Raw genomic sequence first — 21361 nt, 5'->3', positions numbered from 1 at the left:
ACCTATTAACCAAGCCACATATAAAGAGGTTAGAATCAGAACACACAGATTTTTTGATTGGGTACAACACACATACATATTAATCAATTTTTAATTAGATAGGAGGTTGTATCTGCACCTTCTTTCACTGGACTGCTCGATGGTCACTTCGAGATCTGAATAAATTTGGAGTGCTCTGAGATCTGTGCAGGATGCTATGCATTAGCTGACATCAAGAAAGGAGATGCAACCAGAAGGCTGTTTAAATAAATTATATTTTATCAATTTAAAAAGACTAGGCATTAGGTTCTGGATAAACAAACATGGGCCAGAACTACGTTGCCGTTCGACCGCTTCAAACTAGGGCTTTCCTGACTAAATTTGGGCCGGTCCTGGGCTTTCCCGCCGCCGAGGAGCCAGGTTGTCCCTTACCATTGCTTATTGAACCGAGCCGGCCGCCAGCTTAGCTTCTACGCTGTTCTTGGCGACTACGACAAGGTCTCCCTCTTCTCTTCGCTTCTGGATCCAAAATAGGGCGAGGAACCCGACCAGCGAGAGGCACCAAGAAATCCGAAGAAAGAAGATATCTAAAGTAAGAGAGCGCAGAGTCGGTTCAAAATCCCACCGCATTCCCCCGGGATGTCCCCTTCTCCTCGAATTCGAAGGGAAAGCGGAGAGATTGAAAACAAGAAGAGAGAGACAGAGATCGATTCGATCTGAGCCGGATCCAGATCCGGCGGAAGGAAAGAAGAGGGGAGACGATGGGGGATTTCAATTTGGCGCTGGTGATCGTGGCGGTGGTGGTGTGCGTTCTGGTCCTCCTGGTGAGCATCTACTTGCTGGTGAACTACCAGCACCCGGACGATGTCAACCAGGCCTACTTCCCCAAGCTAGTGGTGGTCGTCGGCCTCTCCATCGCCGCCATCTCTATTTTGATGCTTCCAGCCGACGTCGCCAACCGGCATGCGTGCCGGCATGCCATCTACAATGGCGCCTGTAACCTCACCCTCCCTATGAAGACCCTCTGGTTCGTCGTCTACATCACCGACGCCGTCCTCGTCTTCTTCGTCATCCCCTTCGCCATGTTCTACTACGAGGGCGACCAAGACAAGTCCATCCCCTCCCGAATCGTTTTTTTCTATGATGTTTATTTTAGGTTCTAGGGTTTGTTTTGCTATGGTGCTGAAGTTGTGGTTGGTTATTGCGCAGGAGCGTGGCAAAGAGGTTGAAGAGTGCTTTGCTGTGGGTTGTGACCTCCGCCATTGTTTGTGGGCTTGTTCTTGGCATTCTCTATGGTCAGCTTCCTTTTCTTCTGTTTCTATGATTGTTATTGCTGATGCCTTTTATTTCATTTCTTGCTCAGAATTACAGTTCTGAGAAAAGAATAGTATTTTAAGGTGATGGAAGATTTCCATACTAGATGTTCAGGGGAAACTGGAGGTGGGGTTCAGTTAGTGGATTTTGGGCTGCAATGCCTAGGGTTCTTCTTATGCAAGGGAAAAGAGAATAAAAAGGGAATTTTTAATTTTTGAAAGGGAGAAGAAAGGGAAAAGTGATGCAAGAGATGTTGATGACTGAAGTATTTAGAACACATATATTGGAAAATAAAGAACTTGCACATCTGATTTCTTGTATAGATATTCATTCATTTACTGTTAATTTGTTCACTTAATTAGCAATTAGGATTTCCTCCAATGAAAGCTGACAATACATGAAGCTGCAATCATTAATCCACTATTAGAGTAGTAGGACCTGGTGCTTTCTTTTCAAGAAAGTCAAATAGTATGCTTAAAATATGTTTAATAATCCAAAACATTTTTCAGCCCTTCAGGAAAAATAGAGGGGAGAAAAATAAAAGATGTGCTTTACTGTCATTCAATAATGGAAGGCCAGGTTGGCTAGTCAAATCATCTATTGGTGTTCATATGGATATCATCTGTTACTATTGGCTTGTAGAAAAGCTTTAGGCTTAATATAAATACAATCCAAGGAATATAAAGATCCGAAAGGGTTTTAAGGACAAGATAATAGCACCTATCACATTCTCTTATCAATTATTATCTCTTTGGTTGGTTAAAAATACCAATCTTATTATCAGGTTCTCAATTTTAGAACTAAAAGATGATAGCTTCCCTAACTCCAAATCCAAAAGTTCAACACACAAAGTTGTGGCTTGCACACTACATGTCTGAATATTAACTGCAGTTATTGCTTGATGCAAATTGACCTTATACTAGCAATTCCATACAATTTAACCACAGAAAAGCATTGAAGTGCACCCCCAGATCAACTATCCTTCTTCAGTCTAATCTTACAGCTGCCTTTTGCCTTATGCTAAATACCCTCTGAAGATTATTGGCACTTATAACTACCCTATGCTTTCCGTCCTCTTGTATCTTACAACTGTAATATTTCCTCCCCTTAAATTGCTAAATTACTTAGTTTTTAAAGTTTAACTTTTCATATCTTTCACTAACTTCATTAAATTGTGCTCTTCCTCCCATTTTATACTAGTTCATTTCTTTTTTGGTCTCATTTGCATCTGTGATATTTCATAAATCACTTTTTTCAAGATTCTTGTGTGCATAAGAGTATGGTCTATGTTATTCTTCCACCAAGCAATAAGAAATATCACTTCCAGGGGCAAATTTTCCTTTACTCTCTCGATCATTGTTACCAACCAGTGCATCTTAAACCCAAACAATTCTTATGCAATAATGATAACAATTTTACACCCTGCTGCAGTGCCACAATTACATTTTTTTCTGGTTCCACTTTCCATTAAAGAAAGAAGACCATAGAATCTACTATTATGAATATTTTATCGCATGTCAACATAAACCAAACTATTCAGCACAAGGTAACTTTATAATGGGTTGAGTACACCTTTTTTGCATGGTAGGGCATGGTACATGAAAACATTTATCTGCATGCTGTAAATACCTTGAGTCCTAAAAGTAGGTTTTCCTAATCAGCTTACGTTTGTGAGCTACTCAAAACATTGTCAAAACCATTTGAGAGGAAAGCTTCTTGCTTTGTGAAAAGCTGAACAAAAACCAAGAAAGGGAATAGATAGAATACTTAAGAATTGCCATCTATGTATAAACTGGCAATTTTCCTTGAGCATCTATGTATAAACTGGCAGTGTTACATATCTTTCAGTGGTGATGCTTATTTTAACCAGTTCTAGCATGATACTACATGTTACGATATTTTGGTAAGCCCCGGCTTATGTGGACACAATGTCCAGTACTTATGTGTTGCCTTTAATTGTCAATAGTTGAAGCTCAAAGATATGTCAGATCACCTGTCATGCTAGAACTTTTTGGATTCTCTCTCCTAGTATTAAAACTGATCCCCATGCCGAACACTTTCTGGATTCAAAAATGCTCTACAGGAAGTTGACATGTTGTATAGGTGTGAAGCTCTATATACATTAACCCACTCAGTTTACTGGCACAACAAAAAGACCATGATAATGATATAAAGAATGGGATAATTATTCAACTTTTGCAATGAGGATTGTTATATCAAAGGTATATTTAAGCGTGACATGGCTTAAAGGTTTAAGTTCTTGCATTGATTAGACTAATTTCCTTTTTCCTTGCTGTAACTTTTCAGGTTCTTCTTTTATATATATATATATATATAATGTTATTTTGTTATCATTTTTTATGCTTCAAAATATTGGGTTTTAAGATTTGCTATTCTAGATACTATTGCTAGTCAGTGATCATATATGTGTACACATACATACATACACATGCACGCATGCGCGCGCACACATACGTATTTATACACACACACATATATGTATATGTATACATACATATCCTGAAATTTCTTTTATAGACATCCTAGTATCCTCCAAAAATGCCTGAATCTATAACCAATAACCACAGTTTTTTTTTTTAAATGATTGGAACTTATATGATAATCCATTAATTGGTTGCAACGTAATTATTATCTAAAAAATATAAATATCAATATATGATATTTTTATTTATTGCTTCTGCTGTTGAAAATGCATGGTATGCTGGGATGTCGGCAAGGAGGGGAAGCTGTCTCAATCAGATTTTCTAAAATGCTTTAATTCTTCCATTTTGAATCTGAAACAGTTTGTTTGTTAATCTGCTTTTGCCCTGCTACTATGCAACTTTGCTGACAGACATTTTGTTGGTGGTATCAGCTCTGGTAGGTAAAGTGGACTTCACAGTTAGACACCTCAGCTCATCTGCAATGAGCTTCCCAAGTTCCTGGACAGTATTTTCAAGCAATCAACCTTGTATAAGTCCATTGACTCGTCAGGTTTCACCCATCATTTATGCACATTTTCTACCTTGTACTTTGATTGCTTTCTTTGGGCCTTTAAACCATGTTTGACTACTTTAGTTTTATAATTTATCTCTGAATTTTCTTTTGGTGTTTTGAATTTTAAATTTAAAGAATATAAAATATATGTTTTTTTTAATGCAGTAGTTTTCTACCAATTTTTTTTTTTATAATTATGAAGTCCATCTTTGTGTGATAGTTTATGTGGATACAGGAAGTCTAATATTTCCTTTATCTAATCTTTGGTTGTTGCTCCATGCCTCCAGTGTGATGCATATACAGCAAATGCTTCTTCAGAAACGACTTGGACAATGCGCACCAGCTTTCCAGAATATGTGGTTGCTCTTGCAACGATTGTTGGATCAGTGTTATTTGCAGTATGTTCCATATTTTGATATTAAAGTGTTTTAGTAGACATTCTTTTTCTTTCTGTTTTTCTGCTTTATCCCTTTTGAAGTGAAGCTGGAACTCAAGATGGTGATATATTCTTGGAAGCTCATGTAATCATTATTGGTCTAATAGCATTTATTTTGTAAAACTGAGTAATCTGAAACTTGCTTTGCTAGATGCATTTAGATCCAAAGTTGATAGATGTTTTTAGAATGCATTTCTTAACCAAAGTTGATAGAGTAATTTAAATTATTTATTAAACATCCTTGGTATGCTATGCTAGATTTTTGGAGGTGTTGGGATTGCTTGCCTTCCACTGGGACTCATATTTGCATTTGTACGGCGCCCCAAGGCTGTCATTACTCGCTCGCAATACATAAAGGTGTATCTTGTGTCTCAAACCTCATTAGTGTAGAAAGCCAACCACTGTCCTCGTTCATATTTGGACATTCACTTGTTGTTACTTACATGGCTGTTGTTTCCTCAATATTTGCATTGTGGTCCTGTAGGAAGCAACTGAATTGGGAAAGAAAGCTAGAGAATTGAAGAAAGCAGCAGAAGCCCTTCATCAGGAAGAGCGAAGCGGTAATAAGGGGAGAAAATGGCGTAAAAATGTAAAATCTGTTGAAAAGGTACACCTAATCTTAAAGTGATTGATTTGTCACGTGCAGCTGTCTGGATATTTTTTTGTTTCCCAATTGGTAGACAAATTTGGCAAGCTGATCTGCTTCTATTTAGAAGAAAGCCAGTGAGCAACCTTCTCAGTGGAGGTCATGTGACCTACAGTTCAGTCCCTTGCTTTTCTTCTCCATAAATGGTTATTATGGTTGATATCTGAAGCCCCTTTGTTTAGGTTACATGTTCTTGATTAAGATAAAACAATGAAACCAATTCTTTACTGATCTATTTTGGAAATCATTATCTTTCTCTTGTTGCTTAGATTTTTTTATTTCTCAACAGAATATGCTAAAACCAAATCTCGCTTATGAATACCGCTGGTCACATGCCCACTTTCTTCAGTTGATATATAGTTTTTCTAAGCAGATTTTTAATCTGTTCTATGAATAATTCATGTTTTATTTTGTGGTCCTACTAGGCATAAGAACAAGCTTAATTGGTTGGTTGGGCTTAACTTTGATCACGTGGACTATATTTGGCTTAGATCTTAGTTACCTTCTTTTGGTTGAGCACTGTTCCCTTCCTCTGGCTGGACTCAGTTCTTTAACATCCTTTTGCTATGTGGTTGTCCTTTAGTATAAATTGTTTTGGCAGAACCATAATCCTGGGTAAGTTTTTAGAAGATAATCATTAACAGCATGCTTTAAGTATACTACTTGGCTTTTAAGCATTCTTCTTCACTATCCGTCCCTATTTTTCTGCTACTTTTTGATTTCCAAGTGCAATATCTATCCAAGTTACCTTAAGTGTTCCATCCATTTTTGACCTTTTAAAACAAGTCTTGGATCCCTTTTCCTTATCTGGGATTCTAGGCTTTCCTGTCTATTCATAGTGTTACTCTGTTCTCCAACATTTCACTCTATATGCACCTCCGAATCTTCCTAACTAGGTTTTTCCACTTTTTATTGGTTTATGTTATGGTGGGTTGATAAGAAAAATGAAGAAGTACTTTTGTATTAATCATAATGCAGGAGCTCCCACACATGAGATGTCTTCATCATTTGACTTCACACAAGAAAGTTGGCTTTTATTAAACATTTCTATTCTCAATTTTTCATACTTTGGGCTTCTGGAGTAGTGTTTATGGTTTTCTTTATGAATTGGATCCATAAATAATCTTCATGCTTTAAAGGCTAGTTCTCTTGTTATTTGACTTCTGTCTATGAAAATATTTTCTAAGAAAGTTCTATTTTTAATTATCAAATCATTAGGAGTTGCTTCTCTTGGAAGATGATATGAAAGCTTTGGAGGAGATGTATCCTCAAGGAGAAAAGGTGAGAAAATATCATACAATATATGGTAAGCATCTTCCTTCCTTTCTTTTTCTTTTAAATATAAATATTTGTGCTCTTCATTCTTGTACAGGCAGAGACTGCTTGGGCTCTAACTATCCTGGGCTACTTGGGAAAACTTATTTTGGGGGTTGTTGGGTAAGCAGTCTTTCAAAAAATGTCATAATTAAATCTTTGCATATTCCCAGTTATGCTAAGTTGTGTCTTTTCAGTAGAAGCTTGATTTATGAATTTAACTGTTTTAGTATAAATTGCATGTCGTAAGCGGTCCAGAAGGGTATGTAGGATTTGCATCTCTTGATAGTTTGACTATTGCCCTATTAGTTTGGGAGAGCTTGGCATAATTTGGACTAGCTTAACGCTTTGTTGTGGATTTAGCATTCATTTCATTTTTCCAATCATATTGTAGTGACATCATTGTATCATGCAGTGATATTCTTGCCATGATGCCCATCCATTAGTAATTCTTGATATTTTGTAGAGTTATTGCTTCCTATCAAGTCAAATATAGAGGAAATTAATGATTTTCTTTTTAACCATGAGCTACAATAAAACCAATCTCATTGGAATGTTTACCCACAGAAAGAGAGCTCCACTAATTTCTTGAAAATTCATATTTACAGCATTTGTTGCCTTAAGTCTCTTCCCCTTCTTCTTACCAGTCCGCAACACTGTTGGCCCCCCATTTTATGCGATAAATATTAAATATAATGATCATGATACTTCATAAGCAGGTTCTGATTGTTCTCTCAAACAACTCTTCTTAAAAAATGACCACATGAGGAAACGATGCAATGATCAGATTTTTCTCATAATAAAAATGTTGTATCAATCAACCAACAGAATGCTATAACTCTTTAATGTGAAGCAGTTGCGGTAGAAAAGGGTTGTTTTCAATAAAAAAAATATGGATCACTAGTGCGATCAGAAGAGTGACATGCACCAACATACTGTATGGTCTGAAATCAGCAGATGATTCATCTGGCACTACTACAAAATAGGGCTACAGCAGCAGTTGAAAATGCTGTAGCCCAAAAAACTGTTTCATAGCCTATAGCAGCGGTTAGACAACCGCTGTCACTGTGTCGTCACCATAGGCCTACGACAGCGAAACCACTGCCGTAGTCCAAAAAACCGCTGCTATAGCCTGTCTAACCGCTGCCAGTGTTCGTCGTCGTAGGCCTATGGCTTCGATTTTTTGGGATATAGCAGTGGTTGTGTCAACTGCTGCCATAGAAAGGTATGGCAACGGTTGTCCAACCGCTGCCGTAGCTTATTTAGGGCAGCGGTTAACAAACCACTGTCGTAGCCTTTTATCGGTCAAAAAGGTTGGTAGGTTGTCAACCGCTGCCACAGTCTTTCATTGGTCAAAAAGGCGGTAGGTAACGGATGGTGGCTGGCCGGCGGGAGGGGGCAATCGGTGAGCGAGGGAGGCCAGGGGCGGCAGCGGCGGCCGACGGCCGCCCGCTGGCGGACGGTGGTGGGGGCGGTGGTAGGGGATGGTTGACTATTTAAGTCATTATATACATTTCATTCATTTCTTTCACAACCGATGTGGGACTATCACAATCAACAATAGGTTGGACCTACGGCAGCGGTTATTGATAACCGCTATCATAGGATGACCTACGGTAGTAGTTATCGATAATCGCTATCGTAGGTCCAGTCTATGATAGCGGTTGGTGATAATTGCTGCCATAGGTAGTGATATGGTAGCGGTTATACCTAACGCTACCATAAGTAGATATGACAGTAGTTAGTAAATTGCTGCCACAGACTTATAGCAGCGGTTATTAGCAACCGCTGCTATAGAGGCAGAATATAATTTTTTTCTATTTTTCTCTGAATATGATATAATTTTGGAATTTAAAGTCCATCTTCACCGTTCATTATCTAAATAATTATTGTTAGAGTATCATCACAAAGGACCGCCTCGATCCAGCAGTCTCAGATATGTCAATTATTAAAATTTGATTTCGACGGCCACGAACGGCTACGTGATGATCTGATAGATAGAGAACATCAATGGATCTGAAAATTTACAACGATGATCTTAGTGATATTTATATTACACTATCAAAATTTTACTTCAGTCGACATCATTAGCATGGTCAATTTAGCACGGAATGATTTGGGCCGTTAAATGAAAAACGAGTGATGAAAAGATCAAACGACATCCGATTATAATGCAATTTTTTAGATAAATGATCTTTGCTACTACTTTGATCATTTGTACGGTGATGATCGTAAAATTTAAACTGTGCGTATATGAACGATTTAAAACTATATGTCGCTTGTTACTCATTCTTAAATTTCTTAAGTAATTGTACTTGTGCTTTTGTAAGATGTGCTCAAGTAGATTCCAACATTTACGTACGGTTTGAATTTTATGATCACTACCGTACAAATGATTAAAGTACTAATAAAGATCATTTATCTAAAAAATCACCTCAATCGGATGTCCATTGGCTTTCTGATCAGTCATTTTTCATTTAATGATCAAAATCATCCCATGCTAAATTGACCATGTAATGATGTTCGATTGAAGTGAAATTTTGATAGTGTGCTACAAATATCATCGAGATCATTATCGCAAATTTTAGACCTATCGGTAGTCTCTACCTATCAGATCATCGCGTGTTGTTCGTGGCTATTGAAATCGAATCTTAATGATCGACAAAGTTAGGGCTATCGGATCGAAGCGGTCTTTTATGAGGATACTCTAACAATAATTATTTAGATAATGAACGGTGAAGATGTACTTGAAATTCGATTTCAGTATTACAGGTTCGCATAATCATTCAAACTTGTTTGTAAGTATCGACTAAATTTCTTTAAAACTCCAATTTGAGGGGTAAAATGATGTTTTTTGCAAAATCATCGTCGCAGCTATGTAGATCTCGAAAAGTTATATGAAATAAAAAAAAATGCAGAAATCCGACCTCTGGATCAAAAGTTATGGAATAAAAAATTTTTACTTAGAGCGCAGTTATAGCTGCTGTAGGTCCGACCACGGCGGCGGTTGCGGATAACCGCCGTGGTAGGTCGGACCTACGGCGGGGTTATCCGTAACCGTTGCCGTAGGTTATGCCTACCGCAGCGGTTACAAATAACCGCTGCCATAGGTTCTAGGGCAGCGGTTTTAGAAACCGCTGCCGTATAAGCGCTGCCATAGCCTCTTTTAGTAGTAGTGTGATGTTTGAGTCACGCTCCAAACTGATCCAAACAATAATGATGTCAAGGATTAAAAGCGATGAAAATAAATGCTAATGATTTTGTTGATCTAGTCATACTATAAAATATCAGGTACTATTACAAGCAAAGTCACATGAAAATCCTTTCTGTTCTTTGAAGTCAAAAAGCAGAGTTACATGTGACTTCTCTCTTCTATGGCTGATTGCAGAAGCTCAGAGAGTCTTTGTTTCACATATCTGAGCAATGGTTATGGATAGACTGCTTCTCCTCCTTGCTGACATACCAGCATACCTTGAATTTTCAACAACAGAACCAATAAATAAAATATGTCATAGATTGTTATTCATATCTTTTAGATCATAATTATGTATTAACCAATTAATGGATTGTCATATAAGTTCCAATCATGTTTCAAAAAAAAAAAAAGCCTTTGGTTATTGGTTATAGATTTTGGCATTTTTAGAGGATACCAGAGTGCCCATAAAAGAAATTTTAGGATATAATTTATATGATCATTGACTAGCAATAGTAGCAAATCTTAAAAACCAATATTTTGAAGCACCAAAAATGATAACCAAACAACATAATGTAAAAAAGAAACCTAAAAAAATTACAGAAACGAAATAGGAAATTAGTCTAATCAGTGCAAGAACTTAAATCTTTAAGCCATTCGTTACTTGGCCTTGGATTTTGATCTTATAGTGACATATTATCTCCTTATATTGAAGAGAAGTATTGCAAGCCAAAAAGGTTTCGTGACATATTCCTTTTACTACCATCAAATACCAAGGTTAATGATTCAAATTTTTCGAAGTGGTTCAGTCCCAATATTTTGCTTTTTCATTTTCGCATGATTAATTGCATTACATGCCTCCTGATAAACAGCTACCAATGGTTAATCTTGCTTTCCTTTTGGTACTCATTTTAACTTCTATTCATACCAGTTGAGGGTAAATAAATGATCCTCCTGCATTTGTTATAGTTTTATTGTGCATATTTTGGAGCCCTACATTTTTTTGGTCCTGTCATTGTGAGTTGCACGCAATCTATTCTCTGCACTTCTATTTCAGGCTGATTGTTTCAGTGGCTTGGGTTGCACACATCATCATATATCTATTGATCGACCCTCCTCTTTCCCCTTTCCTAAATGAAGTCTTCATCAAATTGGATGATGTCTGGGGTATGTTTAGCCAAGCATTTTGTTTTCTGTATGGAATTTTTTTTTTTCCTTTTTATTCTCTTGGTTAATCATGGATTTAACTTTTTTTTTTTCTGATTTGAACCAGGTCTTCTAGGTACTGCAGCATTTGCATTTTTCTGCTTCTACCTTCTGCTTGCAGTGATTGCAGGGGCGATGATGCTTGGTCTGAGATTAGTCTTTATTACTATTCACCCAATGAAGTAATTAACTTAAGTTCATAAACTTTCCATTTTGTATTCATTATCTTAGAATGACTTTTTACCACTGTTGCTTGACTATCAACTTTGTTTCAGGTGGGGAGGAACTCTGATGAACTCCTTTCTTTTTAATGTGGGACTCATCCTACTTTGCTCCATCAGGTATATGAAGTCCTTTTCCAAAGCTGATATAATGACCTGTTCAGTGCCATCCCAGCTTAATTGGAGAAGACCTGAGAGCTTAAAATGACACTAGCTGCTCTAGTTAATACACTTTCAGTTATTATGTTTTCAAGTAAAATTCCCTGATTTTTGATGATACTCTGCTGGTTTGTCAATAAAACTTAAACCTTCATAATTCAAGTTTTAGATTTCTGCAAGTGTAGACTGGGTCACTTTGTGGTGCTTTCCTTTGACTGCACATCTGATGAGATTATTATCAGATCCTCTGTCACTGCTGGAGTGACAAACAGTCCTAGCTAAAATTTTGATGTCTGACATTACTTCCATTCATAGTTGATTTTCCTTCTTCTTTTACTAACCATGGCGCATAGATCCAGTCACATGTGCACAAAACCTTGTGGATGGCACTTAATCTTTAAAGCCAAGTATCTCTTTTATTTGACAATCAGCCTGTCCTCAATTTGAGATGGTTTGAATATAGTTCTGACCATTAATCTGGAAGAGCTTTCTGCTTCATTTGCCACATGTCCAGCCTGCTATAATACCAGCTTTCCCTTTGTTAAGCACTGTACTTGGCCTCATAGGCATCAAGCCTTCAATTTCTCTAGATTATGATAGCATTTTTTATCCCCTTGTGGAAATTGATTCTTCTCTTATTATGATCTGTGGATGATATAACATTCTATGATCTTTCTTGCAGTGTGATTCAGTTCTGTGCTACAGCTTTTGGTTACTATGCGCAAGCAACAGCTGCTCAGGAGATATTTGGCCACACTTTGCAGTCTCTCCGTGGAATCAAATATCTGTACAAGTGAGTCAGGAACTATCTTTGTAGTCGATGAGTCATGTTTAGAAGTACATACTTTTACCTGTTCCAAACATAATACTTTGTTAATCGGACTTGCATTGAAATTGTACTTTACAGGTATAACGTATTTCAATATGCCTTTGTCGGTCTGGCAATAATCACTCTTTTCTACTATGCAGCCTTTGTAAGTTCTATTCACAGATTTAGTTCATTAGATTATATTGAAGTTGCCACTCTTTAACTTCATTGTGACTCCATTTCTTTCAGGGATGGAAAAAGAGAAAACCAAGGGGCAGCTTCCAGCTTTCCAGTTGATCGGGTACTGCTGCTGGCCAGATTTCCAGCGATTGCAGCGATTGCCAAGCAGCTTTTCTATTATAGAGTGATGGAAGTTTGTCGGTTGTACTTATTGGTGGTCTCTACAGATGCTAGGAGGAGAATGGATTGCATCGTGTAAAATATCCATGATTACTGTTGACTATGAACAAAGTGATATGCCCACCTGGGTGCTGTTGGAGTGGAATATTGTCGTGTTTTCTTGATCGTATTATTTATACTTACCCCCTTTTTCTGTTTTTCATACATTTTGATGTATTATTTTGTAGTTGGCTGACCCAGTTATGTATTTTAATCTAATGAGAGTAAAGTTTGATCATTTTATGTGCAATCAGTGGTCGCTTTCGTTGGATTACAAGTAAATCGTCTTGACTTTTGGTAGATGTGTCTGGGAGAGAACTGCTTGTTGGCGTGGACTGACGTAGTGATATTCCGTAATCTGTATGGGCCACTGGGAAATTCTTTGGTAGACTTAGTCTACCACGTGTTGTAGATAAAGCCAATTAAAAGATGCCACAGCAGAATGCAGTGGTATGTTGAGTGGTTAAATAGCGATGTGTTGAGGTGGTTGCAAGATTAAATAGTGATATCTAGAGGTGGTTATAAAATTTTTAAAATCAAAATATTAATGTGGTATCTTGTTATTGACTTTATCTATATGACCAAGTTTATCCAAAAATTTTTCTGAACCAATCTGAGCTAAAAATTGATAAATTTGATCTGATCCAAGTGGGAACAAGGTGGTTGAACTCTAACTTTAGCTGGGGTCAGAGCTAAATTCAATCAGATCCAAATGAGATAATCAGTACGTTGATAAATTTTAATTAATGGAAAGATTGAACAAGATAGCGACTTTGTTTTTGGCGTATCTAAAATCATGTATGAAGCTTTAGTTCGTCATTGGGTGAATCACAATTGAAACATTCGAAACCTCACATGTATCAAATCAACCTTAGCTCGAAGAGTACCATCTGTCTTTTATGCCCTAGGTGGGTGTCGATTTCAGATATCCACAGCCTTCCTTTTGGATGCTAATTATTTTATCATGACCATCTTAAAATTTATATTAATTTAATTATTTTAAAAATTTTAAATTTTTTAAAGATTTTTGTTTTTTATCTTAAACTTTAATTCATTGGAATCAAACCATCTTATTTATAAAATATTGTAATTACTTTCTTGGTTGTTCACTCATTTAACCACCATGATGAAAATGCTTATATAATATCATGTGATGTTTAATGGATGTTGATATAGTATGAATTAGTTGACGTAGATTTTTTTCTCATTTTTTCATTTTTCTTTTTATTTCTTACCTTTATCATCTTCCACTTGCACCTCCATCTATACCACTGTCAGCTCCAAACCCACCGCCACCGCCACCATCAAAGCCCTCACCACTCTTTTCAGTTCTTAGTAGATTTCCATATTCCAAAAATTTTAATGCCTACCATTTTTGAAAAGTTTACAAAAAAATACCATTTACAAAATTATTAGAGGCTATACCGTTTTCTCTCTTTGTTTTGGCTTTTCTCTCTCTCTCTAAACTCATCTTCTATAATTTAATTAGAGCATATGGAAAGATTTTAAGGTGCAGAAAGTAGTGGATTTATAGTTCAATTGTTATTTACCAAGCCTTGTGTGCTTTTCAATTTTATCAAATCTTTCTTTTTTGATCTTGTATTCTATCCTTTTGATTTATGAAAGTTTTCTATTTTTTTATGAGAATAGGAAGTTGTGGGATGCTACCCCCTATTTATTCCCGAAATAAAGTCAGAATGAACAAGTTACAGATATTAGGCCCATACAAAATAATAGCAAACAGAGTTTAGGCCCTTCCAGACTTGTGAAGTAGTGTTGAGGAGAAATATTGATTTTGAGTTTTGTTTATCATAGATCTTCATTGGTAGATCACTAGGCACCATGTTTTTTGCCTTTTTTCTGTAAGCGTCACAGGGCCTTAGCCCATGCTTATGGTCTTGTTTTATGCTATAAACTTAGTGGATGAACTAAATTGTTTTCTAAATTCATAATTTTTCTTCTTTTATCTTCAAAATTTCTACCATCTTATAATAGTTAAGTGAAATCAAAATCCCACCATTAACATTGTATCTTCTTTGATTTTTTTTTTTCAAAACTGAAACTTAACTATTTGAACATTCCTAATGGCTGCCAAGACAAAATTAAGCGTCTCATGTAAAATTTATTTCAAAAATTCTCTGTAAACTTCTGCCATTTCAATGGATAGCGGAGGCTGTAATGCGGTAGTAGAGATAGTCTTGATGATGGTGATGTGCATGACAGATTTAGAGCAAATGATAGTGTAGATAGAGATATCAATAATGACGTAGAAAGTGATGAACAAAAAATAAAAAAAAATTATAAAAAAAAAAAAGTTCATATCAGATAATTTCATATCATTCTGGTATTCATGAAATATACATGATAGCATGTGATCATTTCACTATGACCATTAAATGCGTTAACAACGGAAATAATTATAATATTTAAAAAATTAGATAGTTTAATTATCATAAATTGAAGTGTTAGTCGAAAATGAAAACTTTCAAAAAAAAATTAAAAATTTAAAAATAATTAAGCTATTTTATTTAGAATGACAACCGTGGCATCTGCGCCGCTGGTTCTGAACATCTGATGCCGTGGATCACCGCATCGGCTTAGCATGTGTGATATCTTGGCGCGCGGTTTACCGTCCTTCTCCATCACCGCATGCGCCGGGGAGGGAAGACCCAAGAACCCGACTCACCAACGGATAAAATTCCAGATCTGCCCCTCCCACAGCATCTTTTACAGTTTTACCCCTATCTCTATATATTAGACCATTTCGCCTCACTCCGCCATCGTACAACACGAGTTTAAGCTTCGTTTCAACCCTCCTCCCATCTCGTTCTCAGCGATCGCCCTTCTGCTCCTCCTACTCCTCCTCCTCCTCGTTTGCCATCGCCCTCTAGAGAAGCTAAGGAATAGAAAGAAAGGAAAGAGCAACTCTAAGAGGAGGAGATGTTCTACTCCCATCAGCTTCTAGCGAGGAAAGCTCCTCTCGGCCAAATCTGGTTAGCCTTCTCCCATCCCGATCTTGTATCGTTTTGCTCCGTTTCAAATATATCTTCTACTGCATTAAGTGGAAATTTTCCAGGATGGCGGCGACGATGCAGTCCAAGATCAATCGGAGGAAGCTTAACCAGCTGGACATTATCAAAATCTGGTGAGCTACTCCGCCTCTTATCGCTTCTCCACATCGTCCGAGATTCCTCTTCTATAGAGATTTCTCCGATCTGAGCTCCTTTTTTTAATGGAAATTTTGATCGCAGTGAAGAGATCCTGAATCCCTCCGTCCCGATGGCCCTTCGGCTCTCTGGAATCCTCATGGGCAAGCAATCGAACAATTCTCCCTTTATTTTTCTATTTTAATTTCGTCTTTCTTTCGGATAACCTTTCTTTTTTTCTAGATCTATCTTCTCGTCTCTAACTGTGGTGGCTCTTCTCAGGCGGTGTGGTGATCGTCTACGAGCGGAAGGTTAAGCTTCTCTACGGTTCGTCATCGATCTGCTCCCTCTCTCCCTTCATTTGTCTATTCCGATTCCGAGATCTCTTCAACTTTTTTGATGTTTTTTCTTATGAATTCTTTTCGATTTGCAGACGACGTCACACGTTTTCTGGTAACTTTTTAAACCTCCCGGAGCTTCTCTCTCTCTCTCTCTTTCTGGGCTTTACCTTGTAGACTTAACAGGTGGAGATTAACGAAGCATGGAAGGTTAAAGCAGTCAGTGACTCCACCGTACTTCCCAAAGGAAAAACCCAGGCCAAGTACCATGTTTTCTCCTCTCCTTTCTGTCCCCACTTCTTCTCTAATTCCCTTTTTAGGAAAGAAAACTATACGGTAGTTGTCTTCTCTTTTGATTTTATTGGAAAAGATAAGCGATTAGAATCTCGGATGGTTAGTAGTGGGCTAGCATGCAGTAGCTATGATGAGAAGGGGACATGCCTGAGATGAGTCTCCGTGGAATTGGGAAGCTAAGGACCGTGTGATCATGATCAAACGATATTCGCTTGCAGGTTCGAGGCCGTTACGCTTCCGGACAACGTCGATATGGAAGTGGAGCAACCCATGCACTTCCCGGACGCGTCCTTCTCCGCCGCGAGATTCCAGCACATGGTAACGAAATCTGCTTCTTTTCTGACAATTTTGCCCCTGGATGCGGGAAATCGAAGACGGCGAAACAGGAAGGAAAATGTTCGGTTTCGCTAATAATTATTAATTAAACGGTCGTTGCGTAGGAAAAAATATTTATAGCAACGGTGATATCACCTTAAATCTATAATAAATCAATAAAAATTTTTATATTTCATCGATTTCAATATATTTTATCAATTTTTGTAGATAATATTTCATACTATTTTTTTGTATTTTTTTTATTTCTGACTGTTGATTGACTTATGACCATGATGACGTGATATCACCGTTGCGAGGAAAATTTACTCGTTGTGTAGGGTGCAAAATGTTTGTCTTTTGGGGGCAAACCTGGTTCGTGGTGGCAAGTTGCTGCGGGGCCCTCCCCATTCGCCAACCGTTTGTTGCCACGTCGATGGCCGCTAACATCTTTTTAACGGGATGTTTCGACCCGCGCGGGCTACATACCACGGAATCGATCTAAATCCGCATCGTGGTGGGGGAACAAAATGGTATTATAGTACTCTTCACGGCTCACGATTTTTATGGTTATGGGTGCAGCGATTGGACGACCTGGATGAATTCTACGTCAACATCGACCTCAGAGACGAGAAGACGTTTCGCACCGTCACCAAGGTTTCGCTTGGCTATTTCATTCGATTCAATGGGCTCATAATTAACCTAATGGAGCTACTAGTCATGAGTGGCTCTCTCTTACTCCCAGCTGAGCCGGCCAATATCACTCTGTTTGATGATTTCGGGTCAGGCGTTGCCCAGACCGATCTTTATAACCGCTTCGAGAGGCAAGACAAGATATACTTATTTTCTTTATTTTTCTTTGAATGTTAATCTTTCTTTAAGCTCGCAATTGCTGCACTGTAGGTTTGATATAGAAGGAGACGATGATACCCAGATAAATTTCACTCCTCAGGAGCAACCACAGGTCCCGAGCACTCTGATGCCCTCGCCCCCGCCACAGGATGAGCAGCCACCAGCCCCGGGCTCTTGCATCCACTCACCTCCTGCACGGCAAGAGCCACCACAAGCACAAGGTTCATCTCAAAGTTTCTGACCCTTAGTTTTTAAATGGATGTGGATGCAAAAGTTATCAAAGCTTAGGCCCATCAGCAAGATAGGGTGTGCCAAACCATGGTTATGTAGGGATAGAGAAGAACCTTCAGACACTGCTAAAATCATAAAACTCAGCCAAATCATAGTTATAAATCTGCTTGATTTAAATTTTAATGTGGAATGGATTTCCAAAGTTAGCTTAACTACTTTGTATATTAGTTCAGCCTAAAGATTTTATGGCTCTATCGGATAAATAGAGCTGCTAACTAACTTGCTTAAAAATTACTTATGTATAAATTCTTTTGCACAAGGTGGGATCATGGACCATCAGATGGACGAACGGGAGGATCAGCAGGCAAAGGTTTGAATAAGTGAAGCCCAAAAAGTGATATATATATATATAATAATTGTAGATATATGTTACTTATAACTAGGACATCTCATTACAACAACGACTATCTAGTATAGACTTTTTTCTAGCAAAACAATATTTGTGGAATCTAACTGCCTCGAGATGTGTAGAGGCCTCAGCCACCAAAAAGGAAGGCACGTAGAAATATCACCCAGGTGATCATGGACAATGAGCTACTCATGATCCCAGGAAGCATATACCAGACATGGCTTCAGGACTCTTCCAACATTGTATCGAAAAGAGGAAGAACCATTAAGGTTCGCCATGGAACAAGTTTTTTTTTTTGCTTTCTAACAACTTCCCTAATATTATTCATCCGTACTGAGCATTAATTATTTGCAGTCCCTTAATCCTGTTCTCTCTACAAAAATAAGCAACCTCATGGACTTGCCACCAGTGGCTCTGATTTCTGGTCTAGAAATGTTTCCAGATGAGATATATTACCCTGCCCCGCTTCTTGAGCAATGGAGGAAGTGTACTGAGCCAAAGCTTGACAATACTTCATCTTCAGGTAACCATGTTTTTTTGAACCCTTATATTTTATCACCTAATGGCAGTAAAAGTAATTGAGAGACTATATTAAATCTTGTCTTGAAGGAGGAACGCCGCCACCGGCACGACAGCCACAAACACACTCAACGCCTGTTGCATTCTATCCTCAGGATGTTCCTCAATTTGTAATTTCTTTTCGTAAATTCCCTTCTTTTCATGTCTATTATCACATTGACTTGCATCCGATGATAAATTCTTGGAATTGAAGCCTCCAGAGGAATTTCGGAGTGTAATAGGATCACACCCACTGGATATCTCAATAGAGAAGCTCAGAGCAAACCTAGAGAACATGGACTTCCAAGGAGTCGATGATGCAGCGTCCAGCGACCATTTTGTCACTCCAGGAAGTCCTGGTAACCTCCTAAGCTTCCTTGTAGCTGTAGCATGTCGATCTCTTGTATGCTTCGGATAATTTCTCTCTTTCTTTTTGGAGCAATGATAAGAATGTGTTTTTGACACGTAGGAGGAGGGAGTTCTAAGTCCATTCCCAGCTCTGGCTCTGGACACGCTTCCATTCCATTTGAACCTGAGATACTACCTGCAAGAAGGTCAGTAGAAACTTTGGCTTGTTCAAGGAAGTTTAAGAGATTTTTGACCGTTGTACAATCCTTCAGATGTACCTGAGCGGTTCCTGTAAAAATTTCAGAGCCTGATGGTATTATGTGGAATCTCATACCACAGCTTGTGTACAAATCCAAACAAATGCTACTTCTTAAAATCAACTAGCTGAAGTATTTCAAGAATCACCTTGAGTAATTGGCTCTTCTTGTACCTTCTTTTTTGGTAATTGAAACAGGTCTAAAAGAAGGCAGCACTCATCATCAAGGACTACTCTGGGGAGCCTTGATCCGGTTGAAGAGGAGTTCCCACTGCAGCAAGAAGTGAGAGACTCCAAGAAGAGAAGATTGTCCGGGAATGGACCTACCCCTGATTTTGGTTCGTGCCTTGGCCACTGAGATTCGGTCGTTAGCTTTAACTACTGTTTAGATAACGTTATCTAAAGCAGCATTAAATTATGATAAACACATTAAGATACCTGGATTGATACGAACTATGTTCAGTTCGGTCAATAGGTTGGCTTATGATATAGACGCCTGAACTAATTTCAAATATTACAGAATTATTGGAGGAAACAGGACCCACTCAAACCCCACATCCCGTGCCCTCCGATCCCGCTGTTGACAAGATCACTCAATCAATTCGCACGTAAGTACTTTAATAATGAGAAAGAAAGACCTGCATTTCTGACCACCATTGATGCAAAATTGACATGATATTTGTGTGCTCATGTGCAGGCAACTCAAGTTGCATTTTGACACGCCTGGCACGGCACAAGCTGAATCACTCAACCAGCTTGCTTTTGGGATGAATCGGAAGAGAGCTGCTCAGCTCTTCTATCAAACATGCGGTATCTAATTTTCTTTGATGCTTTACAATTTGGAATTAAACAAAAAAAAAGCCTATGATACATTAGCTCCCAATATCAAGTCTACTAAGGAGGAAAGAATAATATCCTCAAGTTGATGTAACCATACGATGACTGATGAATCGCATGCACGTATTTCTCTTTTTTTCCCCTTTTTCTTTTAATGGAAGGTATGGCAAGGCCACCTGCTATATTGATTCCCATGCTTTTCACGATTTCTTTAGGACTCTCATGTTTGATATTTTTGATATTGGCCCGTGTGTCTAAATGTATTATTTTGGTTAAGAAAGCTCTCATATATATTTACAATTATTGCTCAGAAGCTACTGCCATTTATTTTGCAGTTCTCGCAACCTGCGATTTTATCAAGGTCCAACAGGTGGCGGCATACGGCGACATTTTAATATCAAAGGGACCCAAGATGTAAGTTCTTCAAATCAGAGGACGAATATGACATCCTGGATGGAGACAAGCTCACCTAGCCTTTCTCACGAAGAGATGCTGTTGTTCTCACGTTTTCCAGGATTAATTAGTTCTCTCTTTCTTTTTAGTAGGTAAAGAATTAGTTCTCTTTCATAACGCATGATGGAACAGCATAAAGGTAAGAAAGAGATGAGATTTAAAGTTCTCACCTCTCATAGTATGAATACTGGAAGGAAAATCCACGTTTCTGTGTATCGAAAATAGTTCATAGCTTGGAGGTAAGCTTAGTACAACTTTGCAAATATAAAGAAATGTTATATAATTAGAACAAAAATGTTTCACATGGCATTTCTCCGGATGTTCTGTAGTTTCCTGCACATCATTATGTAAATTATGCTTGTCATAAATGGATTCTAATTTGATATCAAGTGCAAGAATGATTAGAATGCCGCAGCAGCTGTATACAAGCTCCACTATGGTCAAATGCAGAGTCAAGACCCACCATTTTACTAGGCAATACCAATGGGCAGACTTCACAATGAACTCAGACATGGGCCTTTGACTGCTGCGTTGAAGAGAACAAATATTTAAATCATTTCCGGTCAGGCATGGTCCCTGCTAGGTAAATTATAAACTCAGATGCGTCAAACAGAATGAACTTTCGTGTTATGCAAAGGCACAGATTCTATAGACA

The 21361-nt window shown here is 38.0% G+C and overlaps 2 protein-coding genes across 2 annotated transcripts; both read left to right on the top strand.

The window, feature by feature from the left end:
* The first annotated feature begins 462 nt into the window (after window positions 1-462).
* Window positions 463-12910, top strand: LOC105044712 (LIMR family protein Os06g0128200). Its single transcript, XM_010922697.4, has 14 exons — window positions 463-1090; window positions 1189-1274; window positions 4169-4287; window positions 4578-4688; window positions 4985-5083; window positions 5211-5333; window positions 6591-6653; window positions 6745-6809; window positions 10937-11046; window positions 11153-11267; window positions 11361-11426; window positions 12148-12258; window positions 12373-12439; window positions 12523-12910. Exons 1-14 carry the CDS (start codon window positions 741-743, stop codon window positions 12568-12570), a joined length of 1533 nt encoding a protein of 510 aa, XP_010920999.1. The 5' UTR covers window positions 463-740; the 3' UTR covers window positions 12571-12910.
* Window positions 12911-15612: 2702 nt separating this feature from the next.
* LOC105045076 (sister chromatid cohesion 1 protein 1) lies at window positions 15613-21337 on the top strand. The gene is given in 21 exon segments (XM_010923242.3): window positions 15613-15665; window positions 15749-15817; window positions 15924-15982; window positions 16101-16145; window positions 16252-16271; window positions 16343-16419; window positions 16669-16768; window positions 17345-17392; window positions 17395-17419; window positions 17508-17586; window positions 17666-17835; window positions 18166-18215; window positions 18377-18523; window positions 18609-18777; window positions 18864-18943; window positions 19027-19171; window positions 19282-19366; window positions 19615-19754; window positions 19937-20024; window positions 20114-20226; window positions 20589-21337. Coding segments are annotated over 21 exon segments (1845 nt in total). The 3' UTR covers window positions 20672-21337.
* Window positions 21338-21361: the final 24 nt, after the last annotated feature.

This window comes from Elaeis guineensis, chromosome 5 (assembly GCF_000442705.2).
Source record: "Elaeis guineensis isolate ETL-2024a chromosome 5, EG11, whole genome shotgun sequence".
Lineage (NCBI taxonomy): Eukaryota > Viridiplantae > Streptophyta > Magnoliopsida > Arecales > Arecaceae > Elaeis > Elaeis guineensis.
Note: the sequence above shows the minus strand (reverse complement) of the source record. Positions and strands in the feature narration are given on the sequence as shown.